General features: G+C 36.1%; 1 protein-coding gene across 1 annotated transcript in view; it reads right to left on the bottom strand.

Moving 5' to 3' along the window:
• The window catches only part of LOC150086891 (dynein axonemal heavy chain 7-like), a 1,233,418-nt gene that overhangs the window by 1,073,167 nt on the left and 140,154 nt on the right, over positions 1–20,097 (bottom strand). The window contains exons 7-8 of the mRNA XM_090372313.1: positions 18,395–18,589; positions 13,413–13,534 (exon numbers count right to left, since the gene is read on the bottom strand). Of these exons, the coding sequence (XP_090228439.1) occupies positions 13,413–13,534; positions 18,395–18,589 (317 nt within the window). The remainder of the gene's footprint in view (positions 1–13,412; positions 13,535–18,394; positions 18,590–20,097) is intronic.

The raw sequence follows: 20,097 nt of genomic DNA, 5'->3' as shown, positions 1-20,097 counted from the left end.
ATTAATTTTCCTGGAACCGAAGTTAAACTAACAGGTCTATAATTACTTGTGTCAGCCTTTGATCCTCCTCTGTGAATTGGGGTTACATTTGCACATCTCCAGTCTATGGGTACCTCCCCTGAGTCCAAGGAAGCTCTCATAATTATGGCTAGGGGTTTGCTTACTTCCTTTGCTGCCTCCTTTAATATAACTGGATAGATCCCATCCACCCCGGGTGCCTTTTTTATGTTTATCCTCAACAATTTCTCCTCCACTTTCCTCTCAGTTATTAGAAAATAATCTAGCTCACTGCCAATGTTTACTTCACCTACGACATTCCCCTTCCTGAATAACTCCTCATGTGTGAATGTAGATGCAAAATACTCGTTTAGATTGTTAGCCACCTGAGCTGGATCCTCAACTGTTGAACCATCAACATCCAGTGGACCAATCTGATTCATCCCTTTCCTTCTTGAGTTTAAATAGGTAAAGAACTCTTTTCTATTTTTCTTTGCGTCCTTTGCCAAGGATTTCTCATAATCTGCCCTTGCCTGCCTAATCTCCTTTGTGACTTGGTTACAGACCAACTTATATCTATCATAGGCTTCCATGTCACCCATTAATTTGTATGTATCCCATGCATTTTTCTTCTCTGCCATATGTCTCATTAGTTCAACTGACAACCATTTAGGCCTGAACCTTGAACAATATTTCTTGGTTGGTATGTAAAGCCTGGTAGCTTCCAAGATCAGTTCCTTGAATTCTTCCCATTTTGAATTTGCTGTTGGTAACATCATCAGTTGGTCCCACTGTATAGAATTTAAATACTGTCTCAGACCATCATAGTCGCCTTTACGAAAGCAAAAACCCTTCCCTTTACCTCTGATGGTAGTTACCTCCTTGAGTAAATCCCACTTCAGCACATTGTGATCACTGCCACCCAGTGGTTCCTTTATCTGCAGATTCCTAATGCATGAAGAATCACTACTGATAATCATATCAAGAGTATTACTCCCTCTAGTTGCCTCCCGAACATGCTGGTGTAGAAAACAATCATCCAATAAATCCACAAAAGCCTTGCTAGTGTGTGAGTGACCAACCCACAAATTCCAGTCAATATCTGGGAAATTAAAATCCCCCATTATGAGAATCTCTGATTTACTGGCCCATTCTATTTCCCTGTAAAGTATCTTATTATACTCATCAGAGTCATTAGGCTTATAGCACACTCCTACTCTAAATTTTGATTTACCTATGCTTATGTCACACCAAACTGACTCGACACTGCCCTGTCCATCAATGTCGACTAGCTTCACTTCCTTGGATTTTATGTGTTTTTTAATTAATAGCATAACCCCTCCTCCCCTCCTGTCCTGTCTATCCTTTCTATACACATTGTACTCCCCAAATTCCAGTTCTGCATTCCTTATATCTGTGTGACACCACGTCTCTGATATCCCAACAATATCTGCCTTTGATGTTTTGAGCAATACCTCAAATTCATCAAAATTATTTACTAAACTCTAGCATTGGTGTACACGCAAGTATACGTGCACCTGTTTCTATTCTTAGCTACCCTAACACAACCCATGTGTTACTTGTACCGCAATGACTTCCAGCAGTCTCTGAAATATCATGCATTTTGTTTTTCAGGCTTCTGCTCATTCCAATAGAAGCAGTGCAAGAATCTCTTTCACCTCTGCCAGTGGCTACTGCCAATCTATTGGTCTTTGTCTCCCCCCAAGCTAGCAGTTTTCCGACCCACCTAACACTGCCTCGATAGCATCAGCAAATATTCTTGCACCCTTTCTATTTAAGTGTATCCCATCCCTGTAGAAGCAATCTCTCCTGTTAACCAGTACATTCCAGGCTGAAAAAAATTCTACCCCTTGAGCCTTGCACAATCTTTCCAGGGCCGAATTGATCGACAAGGTTCTCATCATATACTCCCTTCTATCGTGTCTGGGCAGAATTGCAGACACTTTCAAATTCAACCCTACTTCACGGCTTTTTTTCAACAGTGACCTGTACTTGTTAAGTAATTCCGCTGGTCTCCTACTCTTAATATCATTAGTGCCAACGTGTACAACTATATCACCTTTTGTGCCCTTAAAAGATGATATCTGCTCTACAACATCATCAATCTTTGCCCCTGGCAGACATACCCTGGTCCTGTTCCACCTATCCCTTTCCTTTTTACAAAGCATGTTCCCCGTTTCCCTGACAATAGAGTCACCAACAACTACTAGTTCCTGTGGGACCAGCGCATTCTGCCTTGGGGGCTGCCTCTGTGTTGCAAGATGACCAAGTGCAAGCTCTGGCGTTGATGTGGGCAGCTGAGAGCTTGATGGGCCCCTCAATTTATTTCCTTCGAGGGCATCCACCCTGTCCTTCAAGGTCTCATATAGGCCCATAACAACGCCGAGTTGTCGCCTAATTTCCTTGCACTCCTTGCATCGTGCACACACAATGACATCCCCCATGGCAGTATCATGTCCCGTACCCGATTGCTCTGCAAACATCAAGCAAACAGTGCATCTTAAAAGGCTGTGATTCAGAGGGCAACTGCCCCCCTCAGTTCTCCCCTGAGTCACAGCACTCCCATTAGTTTGAGCCTTTTGCTTTGCTGCTCTGGTCAGAGTCATGATTTCGATTTAAATGGCAATAAAATTACAATTTCAGAACAAAATTAAAACCTTAGACTTGTATCTTAACACAGTTATAACGCTATATTTATTTTTCAGTATCGAGTGTTATCTACGAGTTCCCTTTATATAACTTCCGTATCAAGTATGTATTAATTATTTATGTTTGTACTCTAAGTCGTTATATATATATAGTTAAAAGTACAATTTAATTGACAATGAAGTTTAACAAGATTAATACATCTACTGATTAATTGACAATATTATATTATGCACTATACTATACAAAGCTAATGCTATCGAATTCCGGATATGCTGTATCGCGTTTCAGTAACGAGTGTTATCTACGAAATCCCTTTATATAACTTCCGTATCAAGTTATGTATTAATTATTTATTTTTACTAATTATTTATGTTCCGTAACCTAAGTGGTTATATGTATAGTTAAAAGTACAATTTAATTGCCAATGAAGTTCGACAAGATTAATAGATTTTACTGATTAATTTTCACGTAACAATGGCGGCTGTTTTTGAACGGTAAACACGTGGATTTAATACCCTTTCCGATACTAAGTAATACCTCCAAATCTCTATCTAAGTTACTTTAACTTTAAGTACCGTAAATAGGAATATAAAGCTACTCTAGAAATAAGTTAATATGTCAATTTAAACTAATAAAGCTCTGTTCTCTGTTCCAAGAGCGGCAGAAAGGCACGTCCGCACAGGAAACTCTCGTCCTCAAACTCAAAAGAAGGGAATAATCACCTCCTTATCCCTGCTAGAAAAATTCCTATATATCATTGACAATACACCATGAGCTACTCTTGCAGCCCGTCTGCACTGATCAGAGAACTTCATATCTGCCTGCACAACCACCCCCAGGTCCCTTTCATTCTCTACCACTGTCAGTGTAGTACCACAGAGTTGATACATTGCTCTGGGGGTTGCTGTTTCCCATATGTAGTACTTTAAATTTGTCAATGTTAAACTTCATTTGCCACCTCTCAGCCCATCTGCTCAACCTTTCCAGATCCTGTTGCAGCAGCATAGTGTCAGTAGTGTCCTTGACAACTCTGCCAACCTTCGTATCGTCTGCAAACTTGGACATCAAGCCTGATTTACTATCATCAATATCATTTATAAATACAATGAACAATAAAGGACCCAATATTGAACCCTGAGGGACTCCACTAACAACATTAGTCCACGAAGAGCAGTGTCCATTGATTACCACTCTCTGTCTTCTCCTCCTCAACCACCCTTTATCCATAGCAGAAATTTGCCTCCAATGCCACCCTGCTCCAATTTGTGCAGCAGTCTTCCATGTGCAACAGTATCAAAAGCCTTTCTAAGATCCAAGTATATAATATCAAAGTTATTCCCTGCATCCAGTTCTTTTGTGACTGCATCATAGTATCCAATCAAATTGGTCAGGCAAGACTTCCCCTTAACAAAACCAGGCTGTGTCCGAGCTATAACTGAAGTCTTGTCTAGATGATCCTGCAGTGCTTCTTTAACCAGTGCCTCCATTAATTTTCCGGGAACAGAAGTTAAACTCACAGGTCTATAATTACTTGTGTCAGCCTTTGAACCTCCCTTGTGAATTGGGGTCACATTTTCACATCTCCAGTCCATGGGTACCTCCCCTGAGTCCAAGGCAGCTCTCATAATTATGGCTAAGGGTTTGCTTACTTCCTTTGCTGCCTCCTTTAATATAACTGGATAGATCCCATCCATCCCAGGTGCCTTTCTTGTGTTTATCTTCAACAATTTCTCCTCCACTTTACTCTCAGTTATTACAAGATTCTCTAGCTTACTGCTAGAGTTGAATACACCTCTGGCATTCCCCTCGCTGAATAACTCCTCATGTGTGAATGTCGATGCAAAATATTCATTTAGTTTGTTAGCTACCTGAGCAGGGTCATCAACAGTTGACCCATCGATATCAAGTGGACCAATCTGATTCATCCCCTTCCTTCTAGAGTTTACATAAGTAAAGAATTCTTTGCTGTTTTTCTTTGTATCCCTTGCCAAGGATCTCTCGTAATCTGCCTTCGCCTGCCTAACCTCCTTTGTAACTTGGTTACAGATCAACTTGTATCTATCATAGGCTTCTGTGTCACGTGTTAATTTGTATGTATCCCATGCATTTTTCTTCTCTGCCATATGCTTCATTAGTTCATCTGACATCCATTTAGGTCTAAACCTTGAACAATTAAGCAAAGGAATATTTATTATAATGTAAATTCTGAGGTTTATAAAAAACAGTTTGTAAAACTGCTTTGTTAATGAAAATAGTTTATAAAAGCTTCTTGTTTTTGCACCACATGTCCCATTCCTAGAGACGATCTTTATGGAATAGAAAATCATTTTTTTGGCAAGAAAAAATACCCTTGCAGACAGGCTGCAAGAGTAGTTCATGGGGGGTCTTGTCAATGATATATAGGAATTTAATTTTGCTAGCAGGAATAAGGAGGTGATTATCCCTTTGTATCAGGCAATATTATATTATATTATATTATATTATATTATATTATATAAAACTTAGAACTTATATATTTTTCTTTAGTTTCAATACTCATACATGATAATTATGAGACTAGCTAACAATATCTAAACATAAAGATAACAAAAACTGAAACAATTCGGAACACAACTAAAAGATTTCAATTATTTTAACAAATGGCATAGTGATCTAATTTCTAACTTCCTTGATAAATTTGGGTAACTACCTAATAAAAATCAGCTCTACTTTATTGGATATTTACTGTAATAGGAAAATAAACAGAAAACCAATTACATAATCTTAAATGGTCCAGCAATGTCAACAAGTTTCCAGACTGGAGCAATAAAATTAATTCCAGCACTTATCCCACTGTTTTAAGTATCTCTGGAATTCCTGTTTTGTGATGCTGTCCAATGCTTTCTGTGATTAAGTTCTGCGATTCAAGAAAATCAAGAATTCTTGAATCATCATGTGATTCAAAAAATCTGTGATTTTCTTGAATTTCAATGATGTCTTTGAATTTTCATCCTTTTAATTGTCATTTCATTGTGGCGAGCAGAAAGAAGTTACAGAGGCCCGGGTTAGAGGGAATAAAGGAGGGTGTGGGACCATTACTATTTGGTTCTTGGTTAAAAACTGCTGAACCAACAAAGCTGTGTGGACTCATGCACTGTCGTAATACAGAAACTAATCCCAATTGCACCATTTCTCTGTGCATTTCCTCCTGACATCCCCCGCCCCCACAAATGTCTGATGTAGAAATGGTGATTTACAGTGTGGCTTAGCAGAAGTTATTCCTGATAAATAATTCACTCATTGTCAAAGAAAACAAACAATCATGCCCTTTCTTTTTTTTTTGGACATGGAGATAATGAAACGGGACTGCTGTTTTGTTTCTAGATCATAACATAAACTCAGTTTACATCCCCTGTTCAACCTTGGAAAGGAAGTTTCTTGTGCTTTCCAGCCTACATTTGCAAGCCTTTGCACACAAAAAGCTGGGTCAGTTTCTGTTTATCACTCATTAATCAAAGAATAAATTTTTCAGCAATCTGCATGATGTTTAAATTTTCAATTAAAATGCATTGGCATGTACTGTACAATAGGCCCAGAATGTTGCAAATGTTGTTAGTCATATGCTGTTGTTTCTTGTGGATGACTTGATGCAGTTTTTTAACATTTTATCATCCTAATTTGATGAGGAATGATCTAAGTACTCAAAATCCTCATCTAAAGTTTGACCACCCTAGAAAAATGAATACCATTGAAAAGTTTGTGTTCTGACCATGGCATCATCACCAAACACTTGTTTAAGTTGTTGTTGTTATTTGGTTTTTAGGAGCATTAGCAACTAAGGCTATATTGCTCCAGGGATATGCGATGGTCATTACCTGACCTTTCCGCATCCTCCATATTTGGTGGCTCACGGGCTCGAACCCTGGTCTAATCAAGAAGCATGTGCTACAACGCTGCTGCTGCTCCTGCCCACCTGGCTATGGAGGTGCCACTTGTTTAAGCATTAGGTGATTATGTACGTTCTCTAAAGTCTTAAGTTTCCAAAGCTGTTTTTCCAAATTTATGATAAAATTTGATTCTTACAAATTTCCTTAAAAAGCCTGAACATAACTGTCTGATGCAGCTTCTCCAGCTCACTTGGTTTATGGTATTTACACCTCTCAGAAGTCTTTGTTAAGTCAAATCTGCAAGAATACAATGTCCTAAACAAAGCGACTTTCATGCCTAATGGTACTCCTACCTATTTACACAGTTATGACCATTTCTGTCCTCACCAATCAACAGATTTTACACCACCTGATTTTTGGCTTTGGGGATAACTGAAAGTAAGGCAATCTACTTACTCTGGCAGATTTTAAAGCATCCATGCAACATGAAATAGCATCAGTTCCAGCCAAAATATTGTACTATACAGTGGAAAATGTTTCTCAAAAAGTAGGGTGTTTAACTAGTGTAAGTCATTTAAGAAAGATGAGAACACACACTGCATGTGAGCAGGCCTTCAACATCTGTACACCAACAATACAGAGCAGGTTAATGATCTTATTCAGGAATAGAGGAGAATAAAAACTCACGAAATTGCTGAAACGTTACAAATCGGTATTGGAAGTATTTGAAGAAATTTTTAAGTATTATTTAATGTTCAGTAAAGTGAGTGTTCTCTTTCTGTTCTCTATAAATTTCTTTATAGAGAACACAAATAGAACCAATTGTACACCATTTATCAGCTTTTGGAATAATTTGAAAGGAAAGGGATGAATTTTTACCAAACACTAAAACAATTTATGAAAATTGAGTGCACTATTTCATTAATGAATTGATGCAAGCAAGCATGCAGTAGTGCCACAAAATACTGCCACTGCCAAAGAAGGTGAAAATTTCTTGCCAAAGCAAACTAACAACTACTTTTTTTTTTTTTTTTTTTTGTGATTGGAAGATTGTTATAAAACTATGTGACTGGAATTAGTGATGTAGATTTTATAACAGAATGAAGCACTATCAGCATAGCTTATTACATCATCCTTCTGACCAAAAAAGTAAAACTATCTCTCAGATCCAAATAAGGCATGGGCTACAGCTGGATGACATACTTCCATCCATCCATATACTGCTGCCGTGGGGGAAGAGGGCTTGAATCTAAAACTGAAGTAGGACCTTCTGCCACTTCTTCCATGGCATTGTTTGATAAAAATAAGCAAAATGTTTTATGCTTATTTTGATCAAAACAACTGTTTTTTTTTTCCTTCCCAAAAAAGCAGTTCTTCCTAAAAAATGAAGAAATTGGGAAATTTTTTGTTAACAAAAAGCAGGAGAGTTTTTTTTTAAAGTCCACACTGCACTTGAAATTAAATTTAACTTATAAAATATATATTTTATATTAAAATACAGCCATAGAATTGTATACTTGTACAGCATGCTTTTAAACATTGCTAACTGTAGATTTCTGCTGTTAAAATCAACTGATCTCTGTTAGACATCAATTGTGATTTAACTGTGATTATAATAGCTTCAAGAGAATTTACTGTAGCAAATTCTGCACATACTTAGAACCCTGAGAAAAGTTTCTGTTTATAACAAATGCCGCTGCTCTTTAGACTTGGCTGTCAAGAGCATTTCCAAAACTGCACCAGAAAGAGAAAATCTGAATTCGGTTTTTTTCTTCACCTGGTTGAATATTCTCTGACACTCAGCACTGCTATGAGAAATTATTAAAATCACAAGGGTGATTGGGATAACTTGTTATATTTCATGATTCCTTGCACACTTTTCAGTTTCCCAACCAAAAACTGAAACTGATAAACTGCAAAATATCTACAAAATATATATTTCTTTCTTTTCAATGATATTGAGCAGTACTGAAAAAACTTTTCGGTACTGCTCCTTTGTTAAAAAAAAAAAAACTTTTTTTTTTTTAACAAAATCAATTTGGTTTAAAAAAAATTGTTCTCCGAATAACAATACTGGATGACAAATTGGTTCTTCAGATAGTTATATTTAAGACTTATATTAAAATCATGAATAACCTTAAGTGCAAAGGTTTAAATATAATGAAATGAAGAGAAAACCTTATTTCTGGAACTTACCTCCCAATTGCTTATATGCCAATAAGAATGCAATTAACCTTTTTAAATTAATTTCATTCTTATCGACATACAAGCAGTTGGGAGGTAAGTTCTGGAAATAAAGTTTTCCATTCCTTTCATTAAAAGTTATATTTAAGTTAAATAATATTAAACTTAATGCACTCTTGATAACTCAGTTTGGCAACTCATTATCTATGTATTCTGTTTGCAGCTAGCAGACTTTAAAGTGCTGTAAGGAAACTTGCTTTGGTCTTAGGAATTCATATCAGTGGTTAGTTGGTTTTCAGGATCATTAGCAACTAAGGCCATATTGCTCTGGGGTATGCGGTGGTCATTCTCTGACCTTTCCGCATCCTCCGTATTTGGTGGTGACGGGCTCGAACCCCGGTCTAATCAAGAAGCTTTTTTTTTTTGATTTGGTAGTTGTTGGCGCATCGGCTTCTGTGGCCATATTGCACCTCCCAAGGTTTTTGCAGTACTTTGATCCAAGCCCGAGGCGGGAATCGAACCCGCGACCTTTGGGTTGCCGGGCAGGTACTTTACCCACTCGGCTAGCCCGGTCGGCAATCAAGAAGCGTGTGCTATGCACTGCTGCTCCTTCCCACCTGGCTACGGAGGCGACTCATGTCAGTGGCCACCAAACCAAGTTTACAATTTACCAAATGTATTCATAAAATCATTCAGCTTCTTCTATGAGTGTATTAAATATTTGAAACTGTAATGCTTCATTGGTTTGTATCAGGATACAAATCACCTCAACATTACAACACAAACTTTAAATAATGATTTTTTTTTTTTTTTAAACACCTTATAGTATTTTAAGTTTTGTATAGTGTTTTGTATAAAACACCTTACAGTGAAGTTTTATGGCAATGAGCTTTAACATTCAACATGTGGTATCCTGCACTGTTGTTTTTTAACTGTGACTGAAAAGGAAGGTAGCCTTTATTAATTTATTCGCAGGAAAGGGCAGTTTTTGGCTCATATGTCCAGACTCTATTGGTAATGCATCCGGAGTTGAAAACACATCATTTTTTTTAAAAATAAATCTTTAATTATTTAGTTTTTTAATAAACTTTTTTTAAGTTCTTTTATTAATCTTTATTGCTTTCTAAATTGAGAGAGAGAGAGAGAAAGAGTATCATCTTTGGGTTCTATCATATGAATTTCATTGCAAATGAAAACCTGCAGAATAAAGTTTGCTTTTTTTTATGGCTAACTGAAACAACTAGAGCATTCTCAGGTGTTTACTAGTCATATCTGTTAATGAAAATAGGAAAAGATTCTTTTTTTTTTTTTTTTTTAATTCTTATTTTAATGTATTTTACTATTGTATTTTTCGTGAAAAGAAAAAGACAGAAAAATGGTGCTTTGAAAAAAAAAAAAAAAAAACAGAAAAAACTCTAGTAGTGAAGGAGGGGTAAAATTGAGTCAAAATGACACACTCTTCATCATAAGTATTATGGAGAGTTGACAACGGAGTTTATATTGGAAAGATGTCAACAAACAACAGATTCAACAAAAGAACAGAGAAATGCTAAAAAGATGTACACTTTGGAAAAGTAGAAATGGCTGATCCGGTCCAACACACATTAGAATGTGGGCTGGAGTGAACTTCAATTCTACATCGAACTTATCTACCAAAAACTTGGTATAGAGGTTTGATACAGATTTAAAGGTGCTTCAGAAACAAAAAATGCCAATAAGAAAAAAGGGATCAACTTCAAACAGGAATAGCTTCATCTTTTTAAAATCAATATCCTTAAAATCAACTCCAGGAACAAGAAGAGAGCCTCAGCATAATCTAATTAAACAACTCCTCTTTGTATTCACACAACATAAATAAACCTGTTGCAAAGGAAACAGAAGATTCTTCAGAAAACTATGCTCATTATAATCTTAAAAATAGAAGAAGATGATAATGTATAAAGGAAGATGATAATATAGCTGACATCTTTCTATAGCTGACATGTATGTAGGAAGATGATAATATAGCTGACATTATAGATAAAAGTCTTTTAGGTCAATACAAGCAATAATTTAATTTTAATATTTAAGATCTTGTGTTGGTGTTATAAAGTCTTTAGAGATGCGTTTTTAAAATATTATTTTTAATCTATCAAACAAAATATTAAACCCTGTAATTCACAGTAAAATCTTAATATGGAGCTCAGTAACTTGCCAATCTTCTGTAAAAGTTTAATATGCAACCCAGCGACTTAGTTACAGATTCTTAATGATTAAAGGCTATCGCTATATTCTGATGGGATTCTTCCACTTGCTCAGATTACGGATCTGAGGGAGCATAAATTCAAATTGAGAAAAGACAGTTGTAGAAAAGATGTGTGGAAATTTGCCTTCAGCCAGTGGGTGGTTAATTGCTGGAATAAACTTACATCTGTTGTCGTGGAAGTTGACAGCTTAAATAAATTCAAGAAGGAACTGCACAAACTTTTAGAGGGTATAAATGTGTGAAATTGCTTTTTTTTTTGGCTGATGCTACATAAGCTCATATGCTTGCTTTCTTGCACCACATGCCTCTTTACTACCTCATAAGGTAATACCAACAATTATTTAAATCCATCATTATTATCTTTGGGATATGAAAGCTATACAGAACAAGCAGTCAAGCTAATGATTTCCCATTAGATCAGTGTTAAGATAATGATTTCCATGGAATTCAGCTTAATGATTTATATTAATTTAATTTTTATAATGTTAACTATATCTTATATTTTGCTTAACAACATAAAAGATTCTAATTGATAATAAGTATGCTATCAAAAAGTAATATAATTCTTTTGTTTTTCTGACCCTTTCCCCAAACTTGAAACCTCAAAGACGATTCAAAATATCACAAAAATAGAGTTAAGTTAATTAATAGTTAGTGTAGGTTTAACTTATTTTTACTTTGGGTGCAAAAATGAAGTTAAAGCAGTTGGTGAACTATCATTTACCATTTTCACAAATATTAAATGATACTGTCTGAGAAACAAACATTAATTTCGTGTTCAATTTCTTGCTAATGGCAACTCATGCTAGTTGAGTCATTCTATATATATATATAATTAATTTATCTTCCAACACATCAGTCTATTCTGATTTCCTTTTTAATATAAGTATTGTACAATCTAAGTTACCTATCCAATGCATATTAATGTTTCTGTGAAAACTAAAGTTCTACTTCAATAAATGCTACTCATCTCTTAAAAAAAAATAAAAAAGTACCCATTTAATTTGTCCATCCCATCGTATAATCTGCTCAATCTTTGTTTGAATTTATTAAAATTATCCACTTCCACACCACCAGATTAAAGTGTGTTCCAACAACCAACTACCCTCTGGCTGAAAGCAAATTTTCACACATTTATCATGCAACCATCCTTTTCAATTTCAATTTATATTTATATCCCCTTATTTGTGCCATTCAAGAAAGAGTAAGGATTCCATTAGAATTTAGTTTACTCAATCCAGGTGCCTAGATTTCAAATACTAAAGTTCACAGAAATCAAGTCTTTCTTGGTAAGGGAAACTTTCTTGTGTCCCTAACTAATCTTGTTGAATTTCTTTGTACCACCCATTCAACAGATCTATATCCTTCTTAAAATGAGGCTTCCAAACCTGTATACAGTATTCAAGGTGTAGCATAACCATTCCATTATACTTAGTAACATCCAGATTTTCATCTAAATGTAAATGTTTTGAGTAATTGTTCATTAAAAGTTTATCTTGATTTTACTGCATTAACTTATTCTCATATATATATTAGTGTTTCAAAACAATCCATGTTGTATCTCTGTTATATTATTATCTGTTGTAATTTTAATTTTCATCAAAATATCAGCAAGCATGGTAATTCAATATTGAATCAAAGAAGTATTGCATAATGTATTTTATCATTATTTCCTGGCATGTGTTTTGCATTAGAAACAGAGATTTTTATACTGTCATCTTTTCTTACAATTCTTGTGGTTGACTCTTGATAATGACATCAAGTTTGAGCATTATACAACAATATCCTTATCTATTTTTATTTGTATAATTTTTTATATGTAAATTTTTTTTTTAAATTTATATTCATTATAGTCTTTGGGTTCTTTCTGACAATCAGTGGCCCTAGTCCATGAAATTATTTTCTCATTGTAACTTTCCCCCTTCCCCTTTTTGTATACTATTTACACACACACACACATTTTGTAGAATTCCTTTCTATAGTATGCTTCATCTTTTTAACAGGTTTACATCACCAAGTAAATACTGTGAAGGCATTTGAAAAAAGAATTATTATCAGTATTTTAAAGTGGACAACAAAACTCCATAGCAAAAAAAGTACTCAACAGCAAAGTATAGTTAAAAATACCCCACAGCTGTTGTTGTTGTTGTTGTTTGTTATTTGGTTTTTAGGAGCATTAGCAACTAAGGCCATATTGCTCCGGGATATGCGGTGGTCATTCCCTGACCTTTCCGCATCCTCCGCATTTGGTGGTGACGGGCTCGAACCCTGGTCTAATCAAGAAGCGTGTGCTACGCACTGCTGCTCCTTCCCACCTGGCTACGGAGGCGCCTTACCCCACAGCAAAAATAGTATCACTGTTTTTTGCAACTATAGACAGAAAAAGAAAAAGTTATCTGGTTAAGAGAGAGATATTTAAAAGTTTGATGTCTGATTAAAGATATATATACCTTGGGAAGAAGAGACGTTTCTTTTCTAGATATGAATTCAACCCTTTATTGATCCTGTCTAAGAAATCATTACTTTCTTGTAGCTGTCTAAGAACAGATGGAGATCCTGTAGCAATAAGTGCCTATAGTCAAACAAAGAACAAAGCAGTTTCTAAAGAAAATGTTTTCTCAAAAATTAATCTTTCATGAACTGCAAACTACATATTCATAATGTAATGTGAATAATGGCTATGCACAATTAAAGTATCCATATTTAGATCTGCCATGATCTAATGGAGGAAATGCAACTAAAATTTATTGGTACATTCTTTGGAAGATGTGGAAATGAATTACATGAAAAACAAAATTAGTTCCAAAAATTACCACCAGGGGGACTGTTCTGTGAATAATTTGGAAACCCCCCCCCCCATTCACGCACAAAAATGGAATGGAAGGCTAAGATGCTGCAGATGAGAATATCATAGTGTTAGAAGCACAACACTTTTCACTTTACCAGTGTCCTTTGACTGTGAAGTCTACTACCAGAATGAAGAAATTCAGAATTACAGGCATCACAAGCACAACGAAGAGGCCCAATGATACTATGTAGTGTCGAAAAATGACCGCATGATGTTCAAGGAAGACACATACCTTCAACTAAGAGTGTGTTCATGCAGTAGAGAATCATGGTCCCTTGAATGGGACCATGATTCTCTGGCCCAAATCCTGCAGGATTTGGGCCAGAGAATCATGTTTCTGTGGCCCAAATCCTGCAGGATTTGGGCCACAGAAACATACCATGCAATTGGTCACTGTATGATATGGTTTCATGGCAACTTTGACTCAGCCCAATCTTTTCTGGAGAAAAGAGTCCCAGTGAACCTATAATGTTTTTGGCTACTGCCAAAAGACATCACAGTTTTTCTGAAAGTTGGAGCAGCTCTGAATATTAGAATATCTATAGAAAATCTGGTGGAGCAGCATTATACTAGTGAATAGGTAATAAGTTGCTTGTTTCTCACAGAATGAATGCCTTAAATGCCAAAACTCACTCGTTGCAACTTTTTAGTTCTGGGGCTAACTGAAGGACAATGATGTGTATTATGGCAACATTCCTTAACTATCAATCCTGTGAAATGACATCATGAGTATGAGCTTGGCACACCCAGGGTCCTCAGCTGGATATCATCATTTTTCTCTTTCTCGGTGATTCTCTTTTACCTCTCTCTCTCTCTATCTCTCTCTCTCTCTCTCTCTCTCTCAGGGTAACTCGGGAATTTTTTTTTTTTTGGCTGGTGCAGCATAAGCCTCAGGCTTCCTTGCACCACGTAGCTAATACTACTACTAATAATAATAATTTGTACTTTGCAGTAATTTGACAAGACTTAATTATGGTCTCATAATTATGGCTAAGGGTTTGCTCACTTCCTTTGCCCACGTCCTTTAATATTACTGGATAGATCCCATCCACCCCAGGTGCTTTTCTTATGTTTAACTTCAACAATTTATCCTCCACTTTGCTCTCAGTTATTGCAAAATCATTTAACTCCCTGTTAGAGTTTGATAAACATCTATCCCTCTCCTCCTTGAATAACTCATCAAGTGTGAAAGTAGATGCAAAATACTCATTTCATTCAGCAGCTATCTAAGAATGATAATCTACAGTCAAACGGTTGATATCAAGTGGACCAATCTGATTCATCCCCTTCTTTTTAGAATTTATATAAGTAAAGAAGTCTTTGTTGTTTTTCTTTGCATCCTTTGCCAAGGATTTTTGATCATCTGCCTGCGATTGCCTAACATCCTTTGTGACTTGATTACAAACTAGCTTGTATCTACCACAAGCTTCTGTGTTGCCTGATGATTTATGTGCATTCCATGCATTCTTCTTCTCTGCCATGAGTCTCATCAGTTCATCTGACATCCATTCTGGCCTGAAATTAGAGCAGTATTTCTTAGTTGGAACAAAAATCCTAGTAGCTTCAAAAATTACTTCCTTGAATGATTCCCATTTAGAATTTGCTGTTGGTAACTTCATCAGGTGATACCACTGAACAGAACCTAAAAAATCTCTGAGACCACTGTAGTCATCTTTAAGAAAGCAAAAACCCTTCCCTTTACCCGATGGTAATTACATCTTTAAGTAAATCCCACATCAGTACACTGTGATCCCTGCCACCTAGTGGTTCCTTTATCTGTAAATTTTTAATGCATGAATAATCACTGCTGATAAGTAGATCAAGAGTGTTACTCCCTCGTGTTGCCTCTCTAACATGCTGCTGCTGTAGAAAACAATCGTCCAATAAATCCACAAAAGTCTTGCTAGTGTGCAAGTGAACAACCCAGAAGTTCCTGTCTATATCTATGAAGTTAAATTCCCTCATTATAAGACACTGATTTACTGGCCCACTCTATTCTCTGTATAACTGTTCATTGTACTCGTCAGAATCACTAGGCCTATAACAAAGTCCTACCCTCATTTTTGCTTTCCCAGTGCTTATGTCACACCAAATTGACTCAACATTGCAAACATTGCACTGTCCATCTATGTCAACTGGATGCACTTCCTTAGATTTTATGTTTCTTAACTAACAGCATAACCCCTCCTCCTTTCCTATCCTGCCTATCCTTTCTGTACACATTGTACTCCCCAAATTCCAATTCTGCATCCCTTATATCTGAGTGGCACCACATCGCTGATATCCCAACAATATTTGCCTTGGATGTCTTAACCAGCCCTTCAAATTCATGAAATTTATTTACTATACTCCTAGCACTGGTGTACAAACAAGTATACCTGTTCTTACTCATAGTTACTCTAACACAGCCCATGCATTTACTTGTTTCATGACTCCCAGCAGTTCTTGAAATCCCCAGCAACTGGCTTTCCAGGCTGCTACTCATTCTAATAGAAGCAGTGCGAGAATCATTTCCTCCTCTGCCTGTGGCTACTGTTAATCTATTAGTCTGCAAATCCCCCCCCACAAGCTAGCACTTTTCCGACACACCTAACATTGCCTCGATAGCATCAGCAAATATTCTTGCATCTTTTTTATTTAAGTGTATCCCATCCCTGTAGAAGCAATCTCTCCTGTTAACAAGCACAGACCACGATGAGAAAAATTTTAACCCATGAGTCCTGCACAGTACTGCCAAAAGTTGGGAGGTTATTTGGTTGGTTTAGCACTTGATAGGGTATCTGGCCATTGTGTGTGTCTGCTCTGTCTTCCGTACAGCTATACCATAAGGCTGACCGGCAGTTGACATCAGCACACACTATGATATTTGCAGTAGGTAGCAAGTCTATGACTGCTTGTAGGTATTCAATAGCTGGATTTATATCTTCACCTGGTTTAGAATTTTGGGGTTAGTGGTATACAAACCACTGGCTTCCTTGCATAGAGTCCACTTGAATTGAACCTCCTTAACACAGTTGGAAATGTTTTCACCTGTGGCCACAGCAACCTCATAAGATAGTTGATGACAGGACATCACTGAGTTCTGTCTTGCTGTCAGACCCAGATAGTGGTCTGTTCTGGTTGACCTAGCCATTGGGCAACCTTGGCCAGCTCTTCTTGTAATAGTTTCTGTCCCCTTAAATTGCTTCCACAGTGAATGACTCATTAAGCCAACGTGCCACCACTACCTGTGACTTGACTGCCAACTTCAAGTCATCCAATAGCCCACCACCTCAAAGAATAATCTAAATGATGATGACCTGCCATCCTGAGTACTGGAGATGTGACTACTCCACTGAGCATGCCAAAAAAATGGGAGTGAAGTGATGTGGTCACAATCACTGAATAATTTGCAATAATGTGTTGCTCTAAGGTGGTAGATCAATTTTTATTGGATACTCAACATTTTTTTGCCAGATGCCTATTATATCAAATATTCGCCATCAGCAACACTGTTCACAATAAAATAAATATTCATTAAAAATATTTTGTTCTGTTAATTTTGCCAAGAAGTGTAGAAATCCTTGCATGATATGCACAAATTCATAATTAACAAGTATTATTAAGATCTGCATTTTATGAATACAAATTTCTAATCTACAATACGAATTTCGTAAAATTTAGTATACTATTATATACCACTATTTTCATATAGGTATAGAACTATGAACTTTTAAATGATAACAACACAAATCAAATGACAATCACTTCATATCCATAGAAATTAACTGGAATAAACTAGACAGCTTTGCAATACTTATCTAGGGGTGTGAATAATTACTCCATGACTAATTGACACTCCCCAATTTTTAATATAAGATAGCATCATGGATCTGTTTTGTTGTTACCCTTTGGAATTTTTGGTAACCAGCTAATCTAATCAAGTCATAGTGCACTAGTTCTAATAGTATTCTAGTTCATAAGGTTTTATTGTTTATTATATCTGTTTATAGTGTGTGTGTGTGTGTGTGTGTGTGTGTGTGCAAGCATGTATGCACGTGGGTGTTCTTGAACTAATTTACATGCTGTGTGGGCTGAAAAGCCCACAATCATTCATGGATGAACCTTGCTTCCTCTGCCTAAGATCAATTCACTATAACCTCAATCAAAGAAGCTTTTAAAAATTCCTCCAGTCTCCAATGGGTTTCAAATCCAGGCCTCTCCAAATGAGTGACAAGTTACAAAACTACTATACACTGTCATCACAAGGGGATGACATCATGGGGAATATATTGGCTTGAGACGATATCACACAATATATATACTGGCATCTTGCTCTGACTGACCTTTTATGGTTCATATTTCATTATATACATTAACCTAAAAAAATTATTGATAGGCTTCATATCAGATGACATCGTCTTTTATCCATTAACGTACAATAAGAATGTTTGGTGCTATATAGTTTACTGTCTGTTTCTTAACTTTATTTTACTTAACAACTGTTTGCTTATTTAGATTAGCAATAATATATGTAATGTAAATAACAATAATATAATAATATAATAAATATATTGATTATATTGTATACATTTATAGTCTCACCCGTGAATCACTGGCAGTATTTTTCATGATTTCTTTCCAAGTATGATCCACTTGTTGAAAGAGTCTGCCTTCTTCTGGCATCTGCTGCATTATATCTGGGGATGAAAATATAGGTTCCAGATAGAGCCACTGGCTTTGAACTTTTAACCATTCATCAATTGTATCTTGAGTTAACTTTAGCTGGTCCTCCCATGTCTGAAAATATAAAGTTCAGAGACTTATTTAAGAGATTTTTGACATATATACAATTGAAAGTATAGATTACAAAGAAACTACACACTATTCGCTGTGGAATATATTAATCAACAGGAAACTATAATCTATTCTTTTTAATTTATACATTCATCAATTCATTTCAAAAATATTTTAAAATCATACTTAAAATAGATCAAAAAATAATTACTGAATTGATGAAATTATGACACGGCATTGTATGTATCGCTCTGACACTTAAAAAGTATGATTTAAAAACTGTTTTCAGATTAAGTTTAATTTTATGAAACAATAATTTTACCACTTATTTATCAGTAAATATTCAAAAATAATCAAGAAACAACTAATGCATTATTAATTTTCACCAAGAAATACCAAGAATCTACTTCTACAAAATATCATCAGTATATTTGGTCCTCCATAACACAGATCCATATAACAAGTTTGTTGCAACACTGTTTTTAAAACAAAAAATTCCAAAAAAACAAATTATGGTTTCGTTTTGGTTGGAGACTACATGAAGAGCAAGGTTTGTGTGTTTACTTATAAGCTTAGAGTGTGAGGGCTAAACTTACAGTATAAATCTATAACCACAAACAAAATGTTCTTAGCGAGAAAAACATCTTATTAATACATGGGGGGAAATAGAATTATTTTTCAGTCTGGTCTATGCTTGTTGACAGGAGAGACTGCTTCTACAGAGATGGGGTACACTTAAATAGAAAGGGTGCAAGAATATTTGCTGATACTATAGAAGCAGTGTTAGGTGGGTTGGAAGACTGTTAGCTTGGTGGGGGGGGGATACATAGACTAAAAGGTTAACGGTGGCTGCAGGCAGAGGCAAAAGTGATTCTTGCACTGCTTCTAATAGAACGAGCAGCTACCTGGAAAGCAAGGTAATGGAGATTTCCAGGACAGCTGAAATTCATAGTGGAACAAGTAAATACATCGGTTATGTTAGGGTAACTAAGAGGAGGAACAGGTGCATGTATGATTGCATGTACACCAATGCTAGGGGTATAGTTAATAAATTTGATGAGCATGAAATGCTAGTCAAGACATCAAAGGCAGATACTGTTGGGATATCAGAGAGGTGGTGTCACACAGATATAATTGCAATTTGGGGAGTACAATGTGTACAGAAAGGATAGACAGGACAGGACAGGAAGGGAAGAGAGGTTATGTCATTAGTTAAGAAACATAAAACCTAAGAAAGTGCATCCAATTGATGTTGGTGGGCAATGCAGTGTTGAGTCTGTTTGGTGTGAAATAAGCACTGGGAAAGGAAAAATTAGGCCTACAACACAGGTGTGTGTTGTAGGCCTAATGAATCTAATGAGTATAATGAGCAATTGTACAGAGAAACAGAGTGGGCCAATAAATCAGAATGTCTTATAATGGGTGATTTTAACTTTCCAGATATTGACTGGAACTTGTGGGTTGGTCACTGGCACACTAGCAAGACTATTGTGGATTTATTGGATGACTGT

The sequence above is a fragment of the Mastigoproctus giganteus genome, chromosome 4 (assembly GCF_048544385.1).
Source record: "Mastigoproctus giganteus isolate SK-2022 chromosome 4, ASM4854438v1, whole genome shotgun sequence".
Lineage (NCBI taxonomy): Eukaryota > Metazoa > Arthropoda > Arachnida > Uropygi > Thelyphonidae > Mastigoproctus > Mastigoproctus giganteus.
This window is presented reverse-complemented; position numbering and strand designations above follow the sequence as displayed.